The sequence below is a fragment of the Haliaeetus leucocephalus genome, unplaced genomic scaffold (genome assembly GCF_000737465.1).
Source record: "Haliaeetus leucocephalus isolate CR32 unplaced genomic scaffold, Haliaeetus_leucocephalus-4.0 Scaffold840, whole genome shotgun sequence".
In the NCBI taxonomy this organism is placed as follows: Eukaryota; Metazoa; Chordata; class Aves; order Accipitriformes; family Accipitridae; genus Haliaeetus; species Haliaeetus leucocephalus.
Window position 1 is genome coordinate 472,953 of NW_010973276.1, and position 25,578 is coordinate 498,530.

Consider the following 25,578-nt stretch of genomic DNA (forward strand, 5'->3'; position numbering starts at 1 on the left):
CACTTAAAACCTATAGGAACAATGTAGTTGTTCTATGATGTTGCTTTGCAACAACAATGATTTGTATCATCTTTGTCCATTTTATTATGTAAGGTGAAACTGAAAAATACTGTCTGTGCAGTGTACTGTTGCTGTGAAAAATCAACTTCTGCATCCCCTGACGTTGCTGTTAACTGTACAGTGTATTGTATTAGAACTAAACTGTTTGCATAAAATGCACTTGGTTCTGCCACTTAAATGGGATATGGGCTGTGGTTGCTTTTTTAAATCATTCATAACTGCTGTAATTGCCAAAATTCATTTGTAGGCTCTGAGAGCCTGTGCATTTGTCCTTTGAAGTTGTACAGACGGGACTGCTTACTGTGTAACGTGTGAAAAAAGCTCACACCTCAAAGCTTAAAGAAATTCAGCACAATACAAAGTTATGGCAGAGCTGGAAGTAGATCTTGGATTTCCTGGCTCTTCTCTGCAGCTTCTAACAGTCTTAACCCCTTTTTTTTTTTAAACTTTTGGAACGTATCCATTGTTGATTTTTACTTGAATTTCTTGCATTGCATCCATGCAACCTTACTGTTACAGAGCATTTCTAAAAAGAAAACTTGAATTAACCGTTTTAACACTTCCTTCTTGAATGTCTTTGTTACAGTTTATATCTGTTATCTGCAGATGAAGCCTAATTATTCATTTTGTTGAATTTGCTCTTTTCCTCTTTCAGCCGAGTGGTTTTACCTTGCTCAGTGCAAGAGGTATGTCCTCATCCAACCTGCTTTTGTTTTGGGGTGAAGGGTGGGAAGATGTGTCTTAATTTAAATCTGACTAGTCTGTATCCAAATGTGTCCTGTGCTGTGTGCCCAGCAGTCTGCCACAGGTAAGTTACTGCATGAGTAAGCCACCAGTTGAGCAGAGTTAACCTCTTGCAGATTAGTGGATTTCAAAGGAGGCAAATGCCTGTCAGGCAGAGAACCTTTAGTTGTTTCTGAGCCACTCCACAGCTTACAAGCAAGAAAAGAAAGTTGTGAAATTCTGCACTGCAGCAGAATTTTCCTGCTGATCAAGGCATTGAGTGACTCCAAGTCTTTTCCTAAAGGCAAAGGTAGGAATCATCTTCCAAGATCTGAAGCCAGCTATTTAAATGGTACTGAGATATATTTAAATGAAAGTCATGGTAGGATGTCTGAATGTACTTCTGAGGGAAAATGTTATGCTTGCTTTCTTCTGCAGTTTGCATTTTGAGTCCTGGGAGGGCAGTATCTAGTTGGTTAAAAGTATGAATTTGGGACGCTCATAGCTGGAAAGCAGTCACTTCAAAATCTGTAAACTAAAAATTATATTTCTTTTATACAATTAAGAACAACATATATACTTTGCTTTTAGGATGAGAAAAATGAAGAATAATGCATTTGGTATACTATACAAAAGTGTTGCATTAATATGAAACAAGCTGATTATAGACCTGGTGCTTGTGATCTACAGATAGATTTTGCCAGCAGATTGTCATACTTCACTAAATGTTTTTTATATGGTGTATTTTACTTCCCTGATAATCTTGCTTGTACTACCACATTTTCACTGGAAACAGCTAAATTTTTGTATGCATTAAAAGTTTTGGCTAACTTTAAAATTGAAATTTTACTTCTCTTAAATTTTCAGTATCAAGTTGGGCAACTTTATTCTGTGGCAGAAGCTAGCAAAAATGAAACAGGAGGCGGTGAAGGAATTCAAGTCTTAAAAAATGAGCCTTATGAAAAGGATGGCGAGAAGGGACAATATACTCACAAAATCTATCATTTAAAGAGGTGAGAAAAACATTGATACGTGTTATGGTCAGTTGATATTGAGTGAGAAATGTTTAAAAGTGAGGGCAGCCTTCCATTGCTTACTCTTCTGGGGTACTTACTTGCATTTTTCTGCCAGTCTGTAATTTGCTGAATTGTGCATGAATGCTCTGGTGAGTGAGAAAACATGTGAAATACAGTGGATTTTAAATATGTGGGACAGAGTAATGGAGAACTGTGCAGAATGTCCAATATGTGAATAGGCAAATGCATCTCTAAGTAAGAATAATTTGAATGCTTAGTAGATAGCTGAAATGATGGGTTGGTATCACAGATGCTTTGTAGGATAGCCCAAAAGACAGGAGTGTTGATATAGGAGGATAGAGAAAAGGAGAATGTTTATTGCATTATAAAGGAAGAATGTTTTCATATGCTTTGGTATTTAAGAAAGAGTTCTTATTGGCTGAATGCTCTTTAAAAACACTCTATAAGGCATCACACAAGTTCTTGTGGTGTGGTAGGGTAGTTTTTCTGAGAGAGAATGAGTAAGGTAAAGAATATTTTCAGAAGTTACATACATTTCACAGTGGGTAAAACCTGGCTTATTTGGAAAACTGACCCAAAAGGGGTCTGAACATTTAGAGATTAACAGTTGATGTTACTCTAGAGGGCTGCAGTACCATAAAGGCAGCCACATTGTTAGGATTTGTAATATGTTGTCAAGTTGTGAGGATTAGTATTCCAAATGTTTATAATTGGGGAAAAAAGGTCTAGAAAGTTGAAGAATTGAGTATGTTTACACTTGGCTACCTGTTGGAGAAGCACAAAGACAACATGGGAAATAAATGCTGTACAGCAGTACTGTTCAAAAGCATCTGAATGTTTAGTGTCTCAGCTATGCGAAAGTAAACATGAAGGCAAACTTTCTTCAGGGCTCTGTTATGCAGGATTGTTGCGTGCACAGTATGGATTGTAATTAATTTTAGTTGGCTTTGGGCATTGGACTTTCAGATGTGCACAAACTAGAGAGAGACTAGAGGGTAGAAAGTAAGCATGGGCAGCATGACTCGTATGGAAGAGCCGAAAGAATTGTGTTTGCTTGCTCTAGAAAAAGAGAAGTCCCAGATAAATGGGACATAAGGTTCCTGTGATGTAAAAAAGGAATCATCAGTTGTCTTTTTCCCTTGAATCTAAAAGAAAAAAGGACAGGAACTTATTCACCATCCTTGGAGAAAAATTGAGGATGGGACGCTTACATAGATTGAACTCTGTCTGTCCCTTATGCACATGTGTACACATAGTTTGTTCAAACTCACCTACTTAAGGGCACCAGCCTCAAGTATTCTCCTAGGTAATACCAAATTTCTCTTGTACCAGATTTTGTTACTTTTGTCCCAAGCATCCAATTTTTGGCAACCGTCATGGGCACTCTGTTGGACTAAAGAGGACAATTATTATCAGAGGTGGTAATTCTGCTTATGGTGAGCTGCATTTTTCCTCTTCAAGCGTGGTTGAAATAGCTGAAGGGCCTTCCATCTAGAATGCCGGCCAGCCAAGTTACAAGCTTGCTCACTGATGAACCCGCAGTTTTGCTAGAGAGTTTGGAGGTGGCATGTCTTGGGCAGCGCTCTCCCTCAACACTTGTCTTTGCTGTCCTTGAAAAGAAAGCACAGCTTTCATTGTGATCATAGTGCTTCCAAAATTATTTCTAGCTCACTCTCAATTATCTGATTATTACCTTCCCTGGTTTTTTTCTTCATTATGTTGTGATCAGTAAAATTGCTAGAGTTCCAACATATTTAACTGTGGGTAACTTGTGCATCATAACCTTTAAGGTGCTTAGGTAGAATGTGCCTTTCTTATTAGCGTGGAAGATATCAGTGAGGAATTTCAGCTGGCAGAAATTTAAAAAATATTGTCAATGTTTGTTTTTCACAGTAAAGTTCCTGGTTTTGTAAGGATGATTGCTCCAGAAGGCTCCCTGGTGTTCCATGAGAAGGCTTGGAATGCATATCCCTACTGTAGAACAAGTAGGTCTACTGTTGTGTGTTTTGCTGTCAGTGTTCAGTTGAGGGATAGTCTTAAACAGTTTAGGAGAAAAGCGGATGCCATCATGTGGAAAATATATTTCAAATTTTAATGTTGCGTTTGTGAGATCTCCTCTTCTGAAAATGAGAGGTGCTTCTGAAGAGCAACCTCGAGGGACTAGTTACTGGTTCCTCCAGAGTCTTAGTATCCAGTGTCCCTAGGGTAAGACTGAAGAGGTGATTCTCTTAAGGTCTAGAACAGAGAGTTTGAAAGGAATTTAATTCTTCATAGTCTGTTAGAATAAGGAGATTGCTTTATTTGAATACTTTTAATTGCGTAGGTTCTAAGAGTAGGCTCTATTTCTTTTGTGTTTCTGTTGAATACTTTGAAATATCTTATAACAAACTTCTAAGGTTAAGGCCAGCAAGTCAAAGTCTGCTGAACTCTGCTGACTTGATGCACACAAATGCTGTTAGACTAATTTTGAATGTTTCTTACGCTGTGAAGCAATCATTTTATGCAAGACTTTTCAGAAACAATTGTATCTAATAACACTTTGTGTTTCCTTTTCATTTTCATTGCATGTGTTTCCAATGACCAGTTGTGACAGTGAGTATTTGAATTACTATCAGTCCTGTGTTGGGTTTTTTTAAATATATTTTATCTGTTATTACTGCTAAAATTGACTGTGACTCTAGCAAGCTAGCTTCAACCTTTTATATATGCCTTGTGAGGGTTCCTGGCATAGAGCTCCTTGTTACTTTATTTTTCTGCACATGGCTATAATTAGAACTATTATTTGTCAGAGAAATGTTTTCATGTTTTGTATCTTCTTTTATGCCTTTACTTACCATTACAGCAGCATAATATCTGTCCTGGTAAGACATAAGGCTAAAAAAGGGGGAGGAAAAAAAAAAAAATCCAAATCCAGCGTTTCTACACTCTTGAATGCAGGAAGAGCAGTGAAATAAAATCAATCCCTAAATGTCCGAAATCCCATTTCTGTAAAGTGAAATCCTGCCTCAGTTAAAATGGGTTAACTGAGAAACTAAATGGATCATCATAGCTGGGCACTTGGGGTTTTCTGGTTTTTATTTAAGATGCGTGGGAAAGAGATCATTAAGACTTTATTTCCCTGTGTATATATTTTGGTGACCTGTTTAAGGAAGCTTAGAAGTTTAATGTTAAATTGCTTTATCTGCTCACTTGCAAACTTGATTTAGATTGTCACTAGGTGGATGCAACATAAGGAGTAACAAATCAGTTTGTGAATTGTTTAGCTTGACTCATCATGATACATGCGCACACTGGTATATGCTTTCTTCTGAAATTGGAAGCGTTCTGTGCTAGTCTTTAGACATACAGTTCAGTGGTAGCTGGACCTTTATTATCATAATTGTGCTATACAGTAACATCTAGTGTTTATTATCTATTACCCCTGCCTCAGAATAGTCTCACTTATTAAAAGTTTCAAGCAAATGTATTTTAGGGTTTTTTTGTCTTAACTGCAGTATTCATAATTTGAAAATTACTTGAACATGGAGGTAAAGAATTTCAGGGTTGAGGAAGGATGGTAAATGACAGTATTATTTCTATTTGTATGCAAGAGTTAGAGATGGATTTCTCAAACATAGCTGGTTTTAATTTACTACTTACTGCCGTAGCTGATACTTAAGATTTAGATACTAGTTATCTCATTGTACCTATTTCTGCATGTGGGTAAGGGAGCTGTTTCTTTTATATTTAATTTTATAATTTATAATTAATATAATTTTATAATTTGGAATATGTTGCTAGTCAAGGCTTTGTAGTGACTTATATGTAAATATCATTTATCTAAACTTTAAGCACAGAGGTGTATTCAGACTCATGCTTTTTGATTTAATTCTTACAGAATGAATATATGAAAGATGACTTCTTCATAAAAATTGAGACCTGGCATAAACCAGATTTGGGGACATCAGAGAACGTGAGTTGGGATTTGGATACCAAGTATTAGTAATATTTTCAACATATAGTCATCCAGATAAAGTATTCTATACTGCATAAAGTCAAAGCCCTACAAGTGATAATGTAAAACAAAGAAAGCATTATTCAAATCCTTCTAACGTGGTCAGCTGTCTCACCTAATGAGATGCAAGAAAAAGAAAAGGTTTTTATTTTTTGTGTTGAGGCCAATGCAGACGCTTGATTCTCACTCAAATATTTAAATAGATTTTCAGTAAGTTCTTTTTAATTTCATGTTTTTACCTTAGACATGCTTGTGCTACTTAGGCTGACAAGTTTGTTTGAAAACAGGTTTCACAAGGCTATTGGAGTTTATCTGCATACACTTCTGTAGAGTTATATATTGAAGCAGCTTCTGCAAATTTTCCAAGCTGGCAATACTCTTGTTTTCCTCTCTAAATAGTTGGTTTGGTTCACAGGTCTCTTCAGCTGTTTTTTTACTATAGTGACAAACTTATCCATAAACCATTCACAAAGGAATAGTTGTCAGTATATTTTCAGTGTTTGGATGAACTGTAGCAATGGATATGCTACAGAGAAGGAGAATATTTCTTGGACAGCTCTGCTTGCTGTAATTGTAAGTTTAGGTATGCCTGACAGACTACAGGTGTGAAGCTGATTACATCTTCAGACCTTCATATACCTTCATATGACACACACTTCATCTGGTCTGTATTAAAGGCAGCCCTATGATTTAGGGAACCTACTAGATTTAGTCAGGTTATTGAAACCTGCCATATTCGCACTTTAGAATTTGTGCAGCTCCTTTCTAGATCAAAAAGCTCATGCAGACTACCAAATGGGTAATGTTTCTAATTAGAGGTTGATTTCATTAGCACTAACAAATGTGACAGAAGAATACAGCTTAATCTTAAATCCAGGTTTCCTGAATGCACAAGAAGTGAAGGCTTTGTGCTGGTTTAAAATTGGTTAGTGAGTGAATTTGAACTGTAACTGTGGAGATTATTCCTTTTTAGAAAGGCAGAGGAAGAAAGGATAGGTTTTGAGAACACTGCCTTTATGAAGGCCAGAAAAAATCCATGGCACGCATACGTACTGCATAAGGTGCCTCGCTGTGTGAGGTGACAGCATGGAAATCATTCCTTTTCCTCTTTTTGCAGGTGCACAATTTAGATCCAAACACATGGAAGACTGTTGAAATTGTCCATATTGACATTGCAGATAGAACTCAAGTAGAACCAGGAGTAAGTAAATGCTCTGCTATTGGGATATGGATGTAACATGCAGCTAATTCTGTTGATGCTTTGTGTTGATTGTGAATAAACTAAAATGGTATGGAATTTACCCAACAGATAAATGAAAATTGTCTTGAATAGAATCATTCATTCCAAAGTTCCACACTTAGTAAATGCATTTACAACTTCTGTCTACTGAATTTGACTTCTAGTTGCACAACTAAGACATGAAGGGCAACAGGCTTTTGGCACAAGTGTAGTGTTTACTTTCAATTGTAGATAAAGTAATTGATTTGGTCAAGCAAGCATTTATGTTCTCACTGTGGTGCGTGAGACCAAGTGCAAGAATCTATCCCAGCTGTCCTGCATGACAGAGCACAGTGTCTCCACCAAGCTACTCCTGTGCTTCTGCTGCTACTTCTTGGTTACAAATTCTTTAAATTAAATTCTGTCCCTCCACACATCCTTCACTCTGGGGTTATGGCAGTCTCAAGAGGATCAATCAGGTTTTGCCATTGAAATCTAGACCTGTTTTTTTGTTTTTAAACTTTTTTCATCAGAGCATCTCAAGACATGAACTGCTCATCTCTTCCGAAAGCTGTGGGATTACTTTTTCAGTTTCATCTTTAGTGATTGTTTTGACAAACATAAGTGTCCTGGATATGCCCAGAAGTCTATGCATAGGAGTCTGTGGTTTTTTCCCTGAGAACTTTAAGCTTAGTATCTTGATATAAGAAGCAAAAATTTAGAAGGACAGATTTTATTAGTAAGACTGTGTGGTTACTCAGTGAATTTGTACACAGAGCATGGGTGTAAATTTGGAAGGAGTGTCTTCACCAGGATTGCGTGGAGTCTTACCTTGCTTACATGTGTGACGGAAGTAGGTGGCGAGATGAAGAAGTAAGTTTAGCAAAGTTTAGTGCTGGGCATGCACACTTTCAACTTGCCTTTTCAATAGGTCTTTGCACAGAAAAGACAGTACTACCCTGAATGTGATTGTATCAAATTCTACTGAAATAAATACGTGAAAGGATTTCTAGTTAAGCTTTATCTGCCATGTTGAGATTTTGCTGACAGTTGTAATAGTTCCCATTCTTGTCCCCTCTGTTGTCAGTTTTTTGTTAACCAGCTTGTAGTCATATGTTTGGGTTGGAAGGGACCTTCAGAGATCATCTAGTCCAATCCCTTTGCCATGGGTAGGGATATCTTTCACTACATGAGGTTGCTCAAAGCCCCATCCAACCTGGTCTTGAACACTTCCAGGGATAGGGCATCCACAACTCCTCTAGGCAACCTGTTCCTGTACCTCACTACCATCACCATAAAAAAAAAAAAATCTTGCTTATATACAATCTAAATCTACCCTCTCAGTTTAAAACTGTTGCCTCTTGTACTGTCACTACAGGCCTTGGTAAAGTCTTTCTCTATCTTTCTTATAAGCCCCCTTTATATATTGAAAGGCTGCAGTGAGATCTTCCTGGAACCTTCATGTCTCCAGGCTGAACAACCCCAACTCTCTCAGCCTTTCTGCACTGCAGTGGTGTTCCAGCCCTCAGATTTTCATGGCCCTCCTCTGGACCCACTCTAACAGGTCCGTCTGTGTCTGTCTTGTGCTGGGGACCCCAGAGCTGGATGCAGTACCACAGGTAGGGTCTCACCAGAGCGGAGCAGAGGGGCAGAATGCCCTCCCTCGACCTGCTGGCCACGCTGCTTTTGGTGCAGCCCAGGATATGGTTGGCTTTCTGGGCTGCAAAGCACACGTTGCCGGCTCATGTCCAATTTTTCATGGTGTGTATGATTAATCTGCGTAAGAAGGTAGGACATGTTGATTTTAGATGCTGCTTTATGCAACTTTAGAGGACAGCTTCACTGTACTTATTTATGTGCCTGCCTTACTTCCTTGTTTTTACTGCTGTTGCTTTCTACACATCTGGGCTTGTTGTCTGGTTTGTTTAATTCTAGCAGCTGGACTGTTCTATGTCTAAACATTAATTTTTGGTAGTAGGAAAATGGTATGCACTAATATTGACAGTAATTTGTGTTCACACAATAAATTTTATTCTCTCGATTTTGTGCAAGGAGACTTTCTTTATACTATTTAATTATTACTTTCTAAAAATAAATACTTGGATATCTGGCATTGTGGGGAGAGGATCCCTTTGCAGGAAAGTAGAGGAAGGAGGGGAAAGGCTGTGGTGTGTGAAGGGGGAAAGGTTTCTGCTTCATAAATTTCCATTTGCGTTACCAACATAGGTGTATAACCTGCACTGTTGCTTAACTAATGTTTAACGGATTATCTGTGGATTTACATGTGTGAAAATACATTGTTTGGAGAACCTCCCTGTAAACCAAATTAAATATGTCTTGCCTATTTTAATGCAGCGAGGAAGCGTTTTGCTGCCCCTTGTTCTTTCAGACATTCCATATGACCTTAGAGCTGACCTGGCAGGTAAATGTATGTTGTGCATTCCCTATTCCATGCCTGGAATTGTGGCAGACAACTACAATGCTGTCATCTGTCAGAGTGCTTGCTTGACCACAGTATGTGTAAACAAAGAGTTGTGCTTATTACTGTGTGTTGAACTTAAGTATTTATTCTGTTTGAAGTACTCTTAGTGAGCAGCACTGCTCATGCTGTATGCCCTCTTGCACTATTGGATTACATGGCCTGCCTTTGATATTGCCAGTTTCCTTTGTACTGAAGACTGACAGATGGTGGTATGCTAAAACAAGTTATATTTTTGGCTCGGGACAAAGATCCATCTAACCCAGTATCCTGTTAGTGGCCAGTAGCAGATACTTGTGGAAGGATAAGAAACTTGGGAAGTATATACTAGAAGCTGGGAGATGCATATCTCTGAAAGATCAGTCTATATTTAAAGGACTTCCAGAGCTACTGGTTGTATCTGGCCTGTTGTGTTTATTAGCCACTTATATGCCCATAAGTACATCTAATCCATTTTTTAACCCATTTATACTTTTGATCTTTATGACATCATAAATTCTGTAGAGTGCTAGATGGTATGGAGATATTTTCTTTTTGCCTGACTGATAATTTAATTAATTTGTTGGGGGTGGGGATGTTTCCTATTTATATTTTCTGCATAATTTATCTTACAGATTTTGATCATATTTTCTTTTTCTTCCCCTACCTCTTTTTTAGCATATCTTTCCAAGCTGAGGGTCCTTATCTTTAAGTCCATCTCCATGTAGAAGCCATTTCATGTGGGGAAGTTGTTGGAACTATTTTCAGTGCATTATCCTCTTTTTTCTTTTTTTTTTCCTTTTGTATATTTGACCTACAGAGTATCAAAACTATGAGTGCAGAGTGGTTTAATCCAGAGTCTTAAGTCTCTTCTGATGTTTCTACATTCTCTTTCTTTTTTGGTAACTTCTAACACCATTTGCGCTTTTAGCAAATATTTCAAGAAAATATTTTCAAATTCAAACTCACAGTGTAGCCCGTTGTTGTGTAGGAATACCTGGGACTAATTTTCACCATGTGATTCAAATTTTCATTTCCATTTCATCTCCCAGAAATTCAGTTTTGCAAAGTCCTGACTTCATTAAATAAAGGCTGACATTGTACTCAAACTCTTATGCAAACTTTGATAACTCTGGTTATCTGTAGGCTGACACCCTTTCCGCTCTACTTGTTTGCCCCCTTTCCTAGACAGTTAAGGATTAGTTAGCAGAAATTCTTTGGGACCCACACTTGTAGTCTCTTCTGTTATGAAAATTTGCAGTTTCTGGCCTTTGATTTCTCTCTCTTTACTGCTTATGACTCCATGAGAGAGACTTTCCATTTATGCTAATATGTTTATGAAGGTTAGGTAATGGAACTTGAGGAATTTTTTTTTGAAGTTTAGCTACATCGTAGTAACAAAATTGCCATGATCTACATGCTTACTTTATGCCTTTGGAGAAGGCTGCTGGTTTTGGAAAGTATATGTCCCCTATGAAAGCATTAGCTGTTCTCCATGTATTCTATTTGTCCAGAGGTTCTTTTCCTACAGTTTCTTTGTCTTTGTTCAGTGATATTAGAGCAGTCACTAGTTCACTCTGTTGGGTAGTTTCTGAAATCATGTGCATTGTATGGCTTCTTTTTTTGTTGTTATGATGCTTCTTTGGGAATTACATTTCTAGGTGGCTGGGTGGGTTTTTTTTTTGGTATGCTTTTTTTTTTTGGTATGCTTTTTTTTTTTGGTATGCTTTTTTTTTTTGGTATGCTTTTTTTTTTTGGTATGTTTTTTTTGGGGGGAAAAGGAATAGTCAGGTATTGCCAAAGGAAAGTTTTATTTGCACATTTATTTTCTCAGTCATAGTTTTGCCTGGAAAAGCAACTCAAATGTACTGTCTTGGATAACAGTATGACTGAAAGATGGAACTATGTTTATAAGATCCAGCTATTTTGATAAAAGTTTTCATATATTCAAGATTTATCCTTTTGTTCAGTGAATGAACCTTGTCTAACCCATTGTAGTGTAGCAGTTATTTTAGTTTCAGAGCTACAATCAGCATAAATATAAAAATAGTAAATGTCTTTTAAGATACTAATGGCATGCATATGCTAACTCATGCTTGTTTAAGTATGTATAGAAATAATTTGGCCGACATCTGTGGCTTGCTTTAGATATAAATTTAACCCTGCCCTCTCTTAATCATCTCCAGCATATAATCTGTGTAGCTTTACGTGATTTGTATATAAAAATCACTTCCCAGGAGAGTAAGACTTTTTGAAGAGTAAGCAGAAGTGAACACTCAATTAACATCAGAAGAGGCTACATTTTTTGAAACGATTTGTAAGAAAGTAGAGTGTAGTGAAAACAAAGAAATTGAAATCAGGTTTATAGCTATTTTTGTACAATGAAGAAATTAAATGTCTTGTTCTAGGTTGTAGTGGATCTTCATTATATTACTTGAAACAAAGTTCTAAAAATACAATTTTATACAAATCAGTCAAATTACTGTGTGCCTTGAGATATCCCTTGTTCTGCAGTTTGAAGAAATATAATGGAATGTAGGAAATGCTCTTCTTTTGTAGTCTGTAAAAGAGTGTTAAAATATTCTTGAGTGCAAGAGCTGTTTTTCTGATAGATGGATCTCTCCCATTTCGGACTTAAAGTCCATATTATTAGCCCAGAAGCTTAGTATCGTCATGCGTTTCATTGGTAACAGTCTTGGAACATCTTATCTAAGTCATAAAGTTCACTCCGTGTATTAGCGAAAGGATCAGAACATACCTCTTAGTTTCTTTTAAAAAATCAAGAACATTTATTTTTGAAGAAGCATGGGAAAGCCCTATCAACTTAAATGGGATTTTGTTGGACTTCAGTTCTGCGGGGCTGTTTCATTTTGGTGTCCAGCTGAGGCAAGTATGTGAATATGGACTGCTACTGGTGCTCAGCTGGTGGATGATAACTAGATGACTTTGGATCATGCGGTCATGTCTTTATTCAGCAGTTGTTTCTCAAGTCTTGTGAAGCTCCACTTTCCAAGTGCCTTAGGTGTTTACAGTCGAGCCTACAAAATTACTGTGTTTTGAAGAATGCTGCAATGGCTATGGGAATGGAGTGGTCAGTCTTTTTGTTTAGCTGCTGCTAAAGAAAGCCCAGTGACTTGCAATACTTGGGATTGTGGATCCTGTAATGTCCTTGACTTGTTTAAAAATATGTTAGTGATCAGGATTCAAGCATCAAAAATGACAGTCTGGTGCTAGGTGCACTCCCTGAAAGTGACCCTATAGATGTGTCCCTGGTCACTTGGGCTCTTTGAGGTGCCAGTATCCAGAGATATATGGAAAACAGACTGACTGCTACAGACCTGACTTTTCACCCCGAAGTGTGTTTTCCTTGGGCATTTGTATTTTCAAAAAAAGCTTGTCTGAATTACTGAGTTTGAATAGATGAACTGTTCAACCTCCATCAGTACTTCTTTAGAATAAAGATGCAAATGATTAAGTGTTTGCCCAGGGGATTGTTAGATGGCCCTGTTACTTTCTCCCAATCTTCAGCCTGCTTACAGAAACAGCCTTTCTTCATATTGTGATGTTATTTACCGGTTTAGAAAATAGAATAATTTGTACACGCTTTGAATTTTGCTTAATTCCTTCAGTAGTGCCTGTGGCTTGCTCTTTTAAGTATGTATCTTAAACTGCGCATCCCATGGAACAACCTATGTATGTACAAATAGGACTTATTTCTAGCTTACTAGTGTTTTTTCTCCCCTCTTTCTCTTTTCTGTCCCCTCAGGCTTTTTTTCATACTGTCCTGGGTGCTTATAAATCTTTGTATCTTCCAGACTGTCTTACAAAACAGTCTCTTTCATGGAGACCTTTAACTTTTAGTACATAGGATGACACTGCAGTGTACGTCTGTGCTAATTTAACAAGGCTGATTTTATTTTTCATTTGAACCTTGGCATGCTTTCAAAGGTGATTTCAGGGAACTGTTCACATAGTAGCTGTCCTGTAGCTACAGGACTCTTCAGGAGATGGGAATGACTGTAAGACATTTGTTATTAAAAGCCATTTAGCTAAACCTACCCAAAATAGGTGAACACTTTTCTTGCATATCAGTTAAGTGTACAGTAGTGCTGGTCATTGTTTCAGTTATGAGACATGGAAATCATGCACTGAGTTGGGAATATGACATACTTTGATCAACCTGATTTTGATCTTTTATTTTGCTGTCAAAGAGTCTTCAGAGCTATGGATCATACTGGAGAAAAGAGCTAGTATGTGTTTCCTTCCACAGTCATCTTTATGTGCATTTTCTGCTAAATAACACTGATAGTATGTATGTTCTTCTGTTTAAAAAACTAATGCAATATGGAGTTGAAAAGCCAGAAATTGTGTCCACCTGCCTAGTTAGTCTTATGCCATTCGCTGTTCAGGAAGCTTTTTTCATGAATTTGTGCATAAGACATCAGACTTGTATCATTTTTATGTTAGGTTCTAAAAGTTTTCTTAAAATCATTCTGTCCTGTAGGTATGCTTCGAGTTTTATACTGCTTGATAGAGTGAACTACGAGCTATCACGAGTTCCATGACTGCTTCTAGCAGGTCTTATAAATGAGAATGAGAATTGTAAAGAAACACCCGTATTCTGAGTTTGTTGCAATTACTTTATTGTATGTGGTTCACAGTCTCTCGAAATAATTTGTAACAGTTTGTTGCATTCATGCATATTATATTGAGATTTTGAGCAGAAACTGCCTATGAAACGATATTTGTGTATTTCTTTGAAATGGTTTTTAACTCCTTTATATTGTTATGCTGCTGCATAATGATGTTTTGTCTGTCTATCTTTCAAGAGGGCTTCAGGGTTTTTTAGCTGTAATACTTGTTCCAACAGCCACCTGTTTTTCTTCCTAAGAAGGACTTGTTGCTGTCAGGAGTTGAGCTGTTGCTGCACAGATATTTTCCTTAAATTCTGCAAAGAACTGTTGTTTATTTGTACTTTGGCTCTAGTCCAGTCTTCTTCCTTGCATGCTGGTAGGGTTTGTGTGTTGGGAAGAGTTCCTACAATGCTCTCTTGTCCATCTAGACTTCAACCTAGACAGGGGGGTTTTTCTGTCCTTAGCAGGATTTGGGTTAACTGAGTCCTGAAAGGTCCTGGTTCAAAGCTTCTGTATGTGGTCTCTGGCATAGAAAACTTTACCAGTCTTCGAAACTGATTTTGTCCTGGGTCTTACAAGCTAGTACAAAGGTACAGTCTAGTTACAAGTAATGTCACCTAGTCAAAATATGTGCACTTCATAATCTTACACAGAGTGATTCATCTAGTGTCCTGTGGATTTTTCTTTCTGGCATTGACATTTTCAGACTGGACCACAACAGTGTGCTTTTTCCAGTAGTGATCAGCACTGGATGTTAAGGAAGGTAAAAACCTCCACTCTGCTGCTTACTCCCCCTGCTTCACACATGGAACTGGTGTAGGAAGGGCTAGTTAGGTAGCAATTACATTCATTGCTGTCTAACTGGAACCAAAGGCAAATACTATAAACATAACAATTACCATATATAAATAATATTACTATAATATCATGTAAAATAATAAGTATATGACTAATAAAATGTAAATAATATAAACATAAATAATATTATAAACAAATTCACCATCCCTGCAATACTATATTATTATTACTATTATTATCTTTCCACTTAGGGAAAAGATGTTCTGCTTTCTACCTTTTTATGCATTTTGGTGCCTCCACATGTTAGTGCAGCCCAGATTGTTTCATGGGTCAGAAAATTGTTCAAAATAGTCTAATTCCCTGTACTGCCTTTCTTAAAAATATTACATTGACTAATAAATTGTGGTTTATTTTTCTGTTTTAATCATAAGGGTTGCACTTAATTTGAGATGGTTGTTGTTAAAATGAAGTGGTTTGCTACATTCTCTATATTGGCACTTTCCATGGTAAATCCAGTGCTGATGAGCTGTGTTGTCTGGTGTAACCTTTCTCTTTGACAGTTATGTAGAGAAATCTCTGCAGAGTGTGCCATTGTAAAGAAACAGTCCAAATTACTTCCTACTCTTCATGAGAATGCACTACTGTAGCTTTAGTAAGGAGGGAGAACTGCAGTTTATCTGTCCTTCTAGTGAACAGTTTGGAAAAAAAAGTTTTATGGCTTAGAAACATGTCACTGTTGCAGCACAAACACATGGGCTCAGCCAAGCACTGCCTGTCAGAAGGGAGTTCGTTTTCCTTCAGCAAAAAATTTTCAAAAAATCCCTCCCTTCTAAGAGATGCTTGTGCTTTCTTTCTTTCTTGGTCGTTATTGACCACTGATGGCAGTATTCTGCCTGTATTTGTGTTGAAAGTAGTTTAAAATTTTTGGTTTGGATTGCTGACAATTTTATATGGTTATGGTTTTCAGCTTCTCCTAGTTCCAGTCCCTACCTACATATATTCCCTTTCTGGTTTTACAGATTTCCATATTTTATCCCTCTCAGTCATGTCTTTTCCAGGCTGAAGATTCATGGTCTACTTTCTTTGTTATTTGAATGGAATTGGTTCCATAATTAATCATTCTTGCTGTCTTCTGTATCTCTTCCATTTCTAATGTATTCTTCTAGAGAAAAGGGTAGCAAAAATTAATGTAATATTCAAAATACAGATGTACCACAGAATTTTAGTGTCATAAGATATTTTGTGTTATGTTCTCTCCAGGTTTTCTAATATTCCTGTATATTACATACGTTGGGCTCATTTTGGTATTGTCCTTCTATTGCTTTTAAGTTTGGTCTGTTGTGCTCTGTAGTGATCCATGGAAGCATGACAGCAATCTCTTTATAATTATTGCACTTTCATCTTTTTTCCCTCTAAAGAAAGCACAGAGATACTCTTAACTATGAGAACATCCTAAATGTGATGTTGTCATACAATGCTGCGAGACTGTGCTTACAACTGGGACAGCAGGCCAGGCAGCTTCCTCTGGGTATTGCTAGTGCAAATGAAGTATATGGTATGGATATCCATATGCCCTACACCACTATGGTATGAGCTCTACCTTGGCAGGGTATTCAGACAATCAAACTAAGAAATTCAGGGTTATCTCAATGCAGTACCTGATTTTATTTACAAAACTGGCACTAAAATATGGAAACTCTTGTATTTTGTGGTTCTGTTTAGCACATCGCTACCCCAAAACAGTAGCAATACTCGTGCCAGGAATTAGTTATCTAGAACAAAATCTTTATTGGAAAATTGTTTATCCATTGCTATAGCTTTATCCTTTTCTCAGTGTCTTCCATCCAGTGTTTGAGTGAAATTGTTAAAAGGCAGTCATAATCAGTAATTTAAAACATAAATATATTTCTATGAAAATATTCTGCTGTAGTATTTACATATATTTCTTAAAGGTGATTTGGTTGTAAAGAAAATGTCTTCTTTTTTCCACCCAAGGATTGAAGGGGAAAAAAAAAAAGGCGTATCACATTCAGCCTCCAGAATATGCAGGACCTGAGGATTCGAGTAGGTTGCAGCTGTCTTCACCCACAGTAGTTGGAAATAAGTAATGAGATGAGAAGTCTACAGCTGGTGGCAAGCCCTGTAAATTGTGTGCCCTCTGCTTGCCTCCTCCATTGGTTTCCTGGAGGAGACAGACTGCGAGCAAAGCCAGCAGGCTCTCTTGCTCAGTGCTATTGCTCACATGCGGCAGTAATTGAGAATTAGGGCTGTATACTGCATGCTGAAGCTATCATACATGAAGGAATATGCTTGCTCTTTTTGATGTCTGTAAAAAGGACATGTGCTTTATTCCAGTAAAATCGTAAATAAGTGGGTTTTTACTAAAATTCAGATGACAAATATTGCTGTTAGTCTTTCTGCAATTATAATAACTTGAGTGGACTTACATTTAAGTGTTGTTGAATTTAAATGTTAATGTACAGTGCTTATGCTGATTCCTCAAATTGTCCCTGTGAGGTAAATAAAGTATTATCTTAGCACCTGTGGGAGCACCCTGCTAAAGTTGGCTGGCTATTATACGGGTTCTTTAAATAAACATATTGTTTCAGTTTAGCGGGAGGAATAGAGGAAAATACTATTTTGTGGAAGTTCATAAAACATACTGATTAGCAATATGATTGAATGTCTAGACTCGTTTAGATGTTTCTAGGAAATATTTGCTCAATTCTTAAAGTATATATTTGAATGCCTAATATGGAAGTTTATCTGAATACTAGTTAATGGTTTCTAGATATGTTAATTACAGAATGGCTGAAGGTTTCTTCAGCCTATTTTAATACATAGTGTAGGTAGGTACAATAAAAGAACTGGGAACAATGAGAAAAAATTGGGGAGAAGAAAGTATCAGAGAATAACAGCTGATTTTTCTGTAAGTGAAATCACATTCCTCTGAGAGGACCTCCTGGATTTTCCAGTTCCATCTAGCTTGCCAAAAGTGCATTGTAAATGTCAAAATGGTTATGAAAGCATTAATAACTAATTTGTGTAGCCTTGCCTGTGGATTTGGAATTTCAGTCTAGAAGTAGCCTTTGTTCCTCTGTGCCAATGGAATAATCTAGATTTGAAAACTGGCATGTTACATGTGATCTTCAATACTTCTGACAGCTGAAACAATTAATTCATGTAATAGTTCCTCCACTGTATACGTGGTAGGACCATCTGTTGAATTCAGGTTACATGAGTTAAACATGAAAAACAGAAATGGAGCTGTTTTGGGAGGGCTGAGGAAGGTTGGTTGGAATTCTTTTGTGTGGATTGTTTTTCCCAGGTTCATTTGGGATTTTCCTAGTGAATAAATATGGAGAATAAATATGAAATCCCTTCAGAAGAATGGGAGTGGGAAATACTTTTGCACAGTTCGTAATTCATTAGTCAGTAATTCACAGGGTGCATCTGAGGCCAAGAATAAAAGTGGAGAGGAATACCCAATTATATGATCCTCTATAAAGGAAGAGTTTATATCCTTTCCAGAAAAAAACCCCACAGAATAGGGAAGACCAAACTGCTCACTGCTTGGAGTGATAGCTCTGTCCTGGGTTATTTGCATCCTTCCATGAAGCGTCTGTTACTGGCCACTAAGACAGAATATTAGATTAGAGTGGTCTTCTGTATAACTCCATCTGACAATTCCTGCTCTATAATGTTACAGTGTTTGGGTTTATTTTACACATGCTTATGTTCATGCTTTTGTCTACAAGAACTTTGTAATTCTATTGTCTAGGGAAACCAGTTCTCCAAAATACACTACTTCTGCAGGAGAGATGTAATTAGGTGATTTAGTATGTCTCAGAAGAAACATTGATATTTCAGTTTTAATATTCAAAGAGCCATTTTTTAAATGTATGTCTATCTTGCTGCTGATAGTATTTAATTTTGAATGTAGGGGAATGCATTAGAAAGGTAAAGGTTTAGTTTTAATTCGCTTTAGAAGCAGTTTACAAATGTGATTCCTTGTGACGTCTCTCTGATGCAGGACTGGGAGGAAATGCCAGAAGCTACTTTTATGGTGGTATTTCTTTTACTCCATGTTCCGCAAATTTTGTCCTCATTGAAATCTGTTTTTAAAAGGAGACCTTAAACTCTGCTAAACTTTCTTTGGCTTTTCTGTAGCACCCACCAAGCATTTATTCTACTTTAAAGCAACTTAAACTTTTACAGTTCTCCTTGGTTGGTCGAGTGTAATGTTATTCTTAGGTTGATGTTTTTCATACATTGTTGAAGCCTTATGTGTTCTCAGTTACTGAGGTCAGTGTTTTTAATCCTTTCCTAATTTCCAAAGTAGCATCTTTATCAAATAATATTTTCATATCCCTCATCAGTAAAATTAAGTAAATCTGTATGTTGGAAGCATTTGTCATTTTCAACTCTATTATAGATACTAGCTTTTTTCCCCACTGTATATGACTTGGTAAGCAGTGATGTCCATTGTAAAGCAGTGCCACTCAGACTGCTGCCTTGTGCCCTCTCTGTACTTATCCTCGTGATATCTCACAGACTTGAGATTACGCAGTTTCTAATTTTGCAAGTTAGCTCACTTATGCCGCCTTCCCTTTTTGTTCTGTGTGGACATATGTTGCAGCTTGGAAAATGTTAGCACACTAGTTTCTGTGTTATTGCTTTCTCTTCCTCTCAAAAGTTTACAGAACAGGTAGGATAGTGTTTGTCACACAGTGCACAGCACAAGAAAATTCTGACCTAGAAGGCAGTCCTGGCATGCTGTTGTAGTATAAACATAATGAGCACCACTGGTGATACGCAGTGAATGAGCGGGTGTGATGGAGTATTCAATACAAACTTAAGTCAGCCTAACAAATGTGTTTCACCTGTCCTGCTCCAGACCACTCAGGAGAATCAATTTGGTAGTCTTGAACAGAAGCTTAATACAGTGGGATATTGAATCTGGTTTGGTTTTGGGTTTTTTTCTGACTCTCGGGGTTTTTTTTATATTATAGGACTACAAAGCTGATGAAGACCCTGCGTTATTCCAGTCAGTTAAGACGAAGAGAGGACCTTTGGGGCCAAATTGGAAGGTACTAAGAACTGATGTTACAACCTTATGAAGTCTTTATCGGCAGAAAAAAAAAGCAGCTCATTGTTCCTTAGAGACTAGCCCTAGCAATGTTAGTCTTAAAACGGAGGGCAGAAATTGAATACTTTTGTATTTGGTTTAAATTCCAGATGTGTTAGTAAGTAAAGGTACTGTCTGCTACTTTTTTAACATCACTAAAACCAAAGCTATGCAAATTAAATTGGATGAACTTTATCCTTACTCAGGATTGACATCTGAATATACACTATGATGAATTCCACGGAAGTCATCAGCCTGCTGTGGTAGCCACTGGAGGTGACTTAAAATGCAAAAAAATTAGTTGGAAACTTGCTTATATTTAAATGGTTTTAACTGTGTATTTCTTAGAGCAGGGTAAAAGATAGTACATGTGTATGTTTTATTTAGAATTACCATAAAACTAGCAGAAGATAGTGGCAACTAAATCTAAGCCTGTCTTCACCTTGCCATATTGAATATCTAGGTATTTTTCACTTGTATGGAGTGTATACAAAATACACGACAACCTGCAGTATTTCATCATAAATATTTTCTCTCAGTGAGATAACACACCCTGTTTGCATTTGTGCATGTGTGTGTGCATGCATGCACAGATGCATCTACCATGTTCTTCAAGTTTTCCATCTGGCGTATGTAATCTGAGTTGGTTTGGGAAATCAGTTTTCCACATTCTTTGGTCATTTACCAATTCTTATGTGGCTGTCAGTATGACTGCAGTGTGAAAGCTTAGCACTTAGTCCCATCCAGGATGAATTTGCTTTGCTTAGATACTCAACTACAGGAAAGTCGTGCGTGAGAACTGACTCCTTAGTAGGCAGCATGAGTACTGGTGCTGCAGTGTCAGAACACGTATATGTCACCCATATATACCTTTGCCTGTATACTTTTCTTTACAATTTAGCCTGAACAGTTGCTGTATACATAAAGATGGTCCTATCTTGAAATAACTTTTCTTAGAATCTGTTGCCTGAGGTCCTCTTCCATTTCCTTCAGAACCTTGCTTGATTCAAATTCAGAAACAAGTTTCATGTGGACCCACATGTACCACATGGAACCCAACAACACCTGAGCAGCAACGCAAAACTTGCCAGCACATCCCTGCCCCAGTCACAAAGCACATCCTTCCACAGACAGCCATCAAAATTCATGTATATATGCCCATCCCAGAAAGAAATACACTTTGTCTGCTATACCAGATATCCTCATAGAAACTAACTGCTGTATACCGGAATGAATATACAGTCAATCTGTCAGGAATAGGCCCCTAGTTACCAATTAATAGAGTTTTTCGCTTTTGTCATTACCATAAATTAAATGTTTCATTGACAGTAGTGTAATTTTACCTATTGTGTTTAGTGTGTACTGTGATGAATTACGCTTAAGTAAAATGCTGAGGGTTTTTTGAATGTATTGCAAATGGTGCCCCAGTTTCTTAAATTTTCTTGTGAAAGCATTCAGTCTTTCATTACCCAAAAAAGTTCTAAATACAGCATGAATGTTTCTGTCAAATACAGTGTGAAGAACTTCCTGTGAGAGGTGTGAATTTTCTTCTAGTTTGTTACTTTAGATGTCACCATTAGTTATTTTACCACTAGTTTTTGCAAAGCAGCAAGATAAGCATCAGATATTCAAGTAGGATGCATTGGACCAGCAAGCTCTCAGTCTCTAATTTCCTATAACTGACCACCATGTCTGACAGAGCAGAGTCCCCATTTCGCACTACGTAGTTACCACACTTGTTCTCAGCTGGCCTGAGACCATAAATCAAAGCAGCCTGAATTTGAGGACCTAAGGTGTCTCTTGTCCCGCTGTGGATTGAGCTGTAGTTCCAGGGGCACATTTGTGCAACACTGACCATTCACTCCTCTACTTTAGTACGTGCTGGTACAGTGGTTTTAAAGCTGCATGGCAATTAACCTAGGGAAAAAAATAAGGAACCAGGTTTTTGTGAGAGGACAGGCAACAATACAGCAACACAGGGAACCATAACAGGACCATTGAGAGTTTCAGCAGAGTGGAAAGGGTGTGTGCTACTGAAGCTGACACTTCACTGCCATTATGCTGCATTACCAGAAGAAAAGCTTGCAAAGCTACCTCGTGGGTGCTCCACATATTTCAGTTCATCTTAATGAGAGCCGAGGATGCAGTCGATGTATACCACTGACCTAAGTGGTGTTTTCAAAGCTGTTCCCGTCATCTTTTCAACATGATGAAAGTTCATCCTGTGACACTCCGATTGTACAGACACAAAAATAACGTGAAATTCCATCTGAATACCGGAAAACACTCTTTTGTAGTGAGGGTGGTCAAATACTTGAACAGGTTGCCCAGAGAGGTGGTGGAGTCTCCATGAAGATACTCAAAACCTGACTGGACACAGTCCTGGCAACCTGCTGTAGGTGACCCTTCCTGAGCAGGGCTCCTGCACTCAGTGATCAGAGAAGGTCCCCTCCAACCTCAGTGATGCCATGATTTTGCAATCTACATATATCTACACAGCCTTAATTCTTCCCTTTGTGTGTCCAAAGACTGAAGATAGTTCTGCTTCAGGAAGTTTCTGAGCTTCTAAGTAACTGGAGATTGGTAGAGTTTCTAAGTGAATTACCAATATTTTCTTCCTTGGATTTTATATATTTACGTAGATTTCTGCCTGAGCAGAAATACTGAGCCAGGTAGACCTTTGGTCTGACTTGTGGGTTTGTCCTGGGCCCGAGCATTAGCTGGAATCTCCTGGAAAAATGAACATATTGTGTGTTTCGAGGTGACGATGAGGGAATGCATGTATTCAAACTCCCATTATTGTAATACTCTTCCTATCTGGGCTAAGTACTCTTGCTAGCAGGGTAAAATTGTTGCAGGGATTATTTTTGTAAACTGTGCTGAAAACGTGCATCCTGCCTTAGGTGTTTGTTGTTCCTTCCTCATCAGGAAGGAAGCAGGAGGCTGATGCAGGAATGGCCTGTTTGGGCCTGTGTGACCCAAAGAAAGTGAGGAGTTGCTGGTTTGTTTTTTAAAAACGGCTGTAAAATGAGGAGGAGAACTTTGAATGCCTGGAACTGGTGGCACTGAGTTTGTATGTTCCATTTAGTTCTGTCCTTTTACTAATGCCTGGACATAGACTTGTGCTGTTGGGAACATCAAACAACAGCAGCACTTTGTTTTTTGCTTGTGAATAGAACATCAGTCTTCTGAGGATAGTTGGTGTTCACTTCAGTGCTCTCTGGTGATGAGTATTTGTGATAAAAATTCTTTGTTAAATAAATATGAATTATTCACCAAGATTTTTATATGTTAGATATATACTACAGTAAATATTTTTTACTGTGTGCATGACCAACAGGAGTTGTCCATTTCATGGTTAAAAGAAATCCAGCTTAAATATGCCATAAAGTATTTCTACTTAGAAGTTTGTTGCAGATATAAAGACTAAAAATCTGTGAACTTCTTACAGTAATTGCTTGTTGTTCAAGCCTAACACACAGGGGTTTGGATATTTTTTTTTAAGCTACTATCAGCTTCCTTTTGGGGGTTGGGGGTTTTTTTCCTTTCTTATTTTTCCTTCCTCTTTTACAAGGCTTAGAGTAACCTAACGTGCTTTGTTAAACTAAAAACATGATACAGTCTCTTAGATTACATAAATTTGACTGCATGAATTGTAGGAAAATCACTGTGTATGATGTTACAGGTACTTCAGAATTGTTTGGATGTAGGAACTATAACAGAAACAGAGGAATTGTAGGAAACAGTGGTGGGCGTCTCCTGAGTTTCCCTCAGTTCATTCTTCTGGGGATCCTTCTTTTGCACGAAGTCCTTGAGCTGGAGCTGCTTCCAGGCAGTCTTTGAAGTGGAGTTTTAGTTGGTCTTATGGCTGCCTGTTGCCATTGATGATAAAGGAGCTCTCTCCCTGTTTTTCTCATAGTAGCAGTCAGAAGGTCTGCAATTCATTATGCAAAAATGAATATGTAAGTTATGGCCCACAACTAGAAATTACCTCTACACCTGGGTAAAGACATACCCTCTGGCATTGTCTGCAGGAGAGGGATGTGAGGAAGAGGGGTGAGCATGCCAGTGTCTGTATGGGCAGAGCAGAACTGCAATAAGCTCAAATTTTATGCTTTTGTGAGAAGCAAACTTGAGGGGTGATTATGTGCTTTTTATTATCTGAATCTTTTCTAGCATGTGTTTTCCACCATTGTACTGAGCAACTTGGTACAACACAGATTATAATTGCCTTTGTGCAATAGACCAAAAAGTAAAAAATAATTTGGTGCTAGCTATTGTAATCAAGCTTCATTGTCCTTTCAGAATGTCAGAAAGTATATTACAGTGGAAATCATGAAAATGAAATCCATGTTAAGACTAAGATTTATAGTAGAAGTTTGCAACATGGATGGAATTGTCTTACAGATTTAACCTGATTGTTTGTTAATCCCTATTACCCCATGTTCATAGTACAGTGCTAAGTATTTACTAATACTTAGAATTTACTAATAATACTTAGACTTAGACAATAAAATAATAATACTAATACTTAGTATTTACTAATACTTAGAATTCTAATAATACTTAGAATTATAATTTATAAATATAATTTACTTAATTTACTATAAATTAACAATATAATTTCTAATTCTAATAGAATACTTAGAATTATAATTTCTAATAAATGTATTAAATTGACTGAAGTAAATTTTTAAAAAATTAAAAATTCCTTCCCATTATCCTTAAACAGAAAGAGCTAGCAACTGACGAAGAGTGTCCTAAAATGTGTGCTTACAAGTTGGTGACTATCAAATTTAAATGGTGGGGACTGCAGAACAAAGTTGAAAACTTTATACAAAAGGTAAGTGCTTCTCCCTTGCAGGGATGTTGCTGGGGAGGTGGGGTTGGAGGTGGGCAGGTAAGTAGGCAGGGTGGTTCTGTGTTGATGTGGGGGTTTTTGAGGAGAAACAGTGGTGAAGTTTCCTGTTGCTCACAGTCAAGCAATTTCTGTTCTTTTCTTCAGCAAGTACAACCATTCGTGTCTTGATCTACTAGCAATGGTGTTTCACTGGTGTTACTAGAATAACTTTCTAAGTTAAAAAAGCAAAGGTATAAGCAAAGAGTCTGTGGTCACATAGGTTTAACACTTGATTCTGTAACCAGCAACACTTGGCAGAAAGAGTTCTTTGATTCTTTTTTTTCCTCTTAAGTTGAAAGTTGCAAAAAATGTGTGCTAATGTTGCTCTAGTATTTTATGTTCTAGTTTTCTTGTGAAACTCTTCCTGTGTTTCTGCTAATTCTAAATATTTGATTTTTTTTTTAATTATTGCTTGCAAAACCAGGTGTGACGCAGGTAGAATCCAATGCACTAGGATTTAGTTGGCAATTGTGGTGTTTTGTCAGTTTGTGTTTGCGTTTTATTTTGTTACTGCTGTATTATCAGAATTTGAATTATAAAATATTTTTGAATGTATGACTAAACATTTAGAACATAAACTTAGTATAGGCAAAGTCTTTAATCTAGACCATCATGCCAGTTCCTTCC

General features: G+C 37.4%; 1 protein-coding gene across 1 annotated transcript in view; it reads left to right on the forward strand.

The window, feature by feature from the left end:
* Window positions 1–686: 686 nt before the first annotated feature.
* The window catches only part of PITPNB (phosphatidylinositol transfer protein, beta), a gene marked incomplete at its 5' end in the record, with an annotated part of 31,360 nt that continues 6,468 nt past the window's right edge, over window positions 687–25,578 (forward strand). Inside the window, 8 exons of the mRNA XM_010582257.1 lie at window positions 687–746; window positions 1,651–1,796; window positions 3,714–3,805; window positions 4,405–4,412; window positions 5,698–5,772; window positions 6,932–7,015; window positions 19,936–20,013; window positions 24,784–24,894. Of these exons, the coding sequence (XP_010580559.1) occupies window positions 687–746; window positions 1,651–1,796; window positions 3,714–3,805; window positions 4,405–4,412; window positions 5,698–5,772; window positions 6,932–7,015; window positions 19,936–20,013; window positions 24,784–24,894 (654 nt within the window). The remainder of the gene's footprint in view (window positions 747–1,650; window positions 1,797–3,713; window positions 3,806–4,404; window positions 4,413–5,697; window positions 5,773–6,931; window positions 7,016–19,935; window positions 20,014–24,783; window positions 24,895–25,578) is intronic.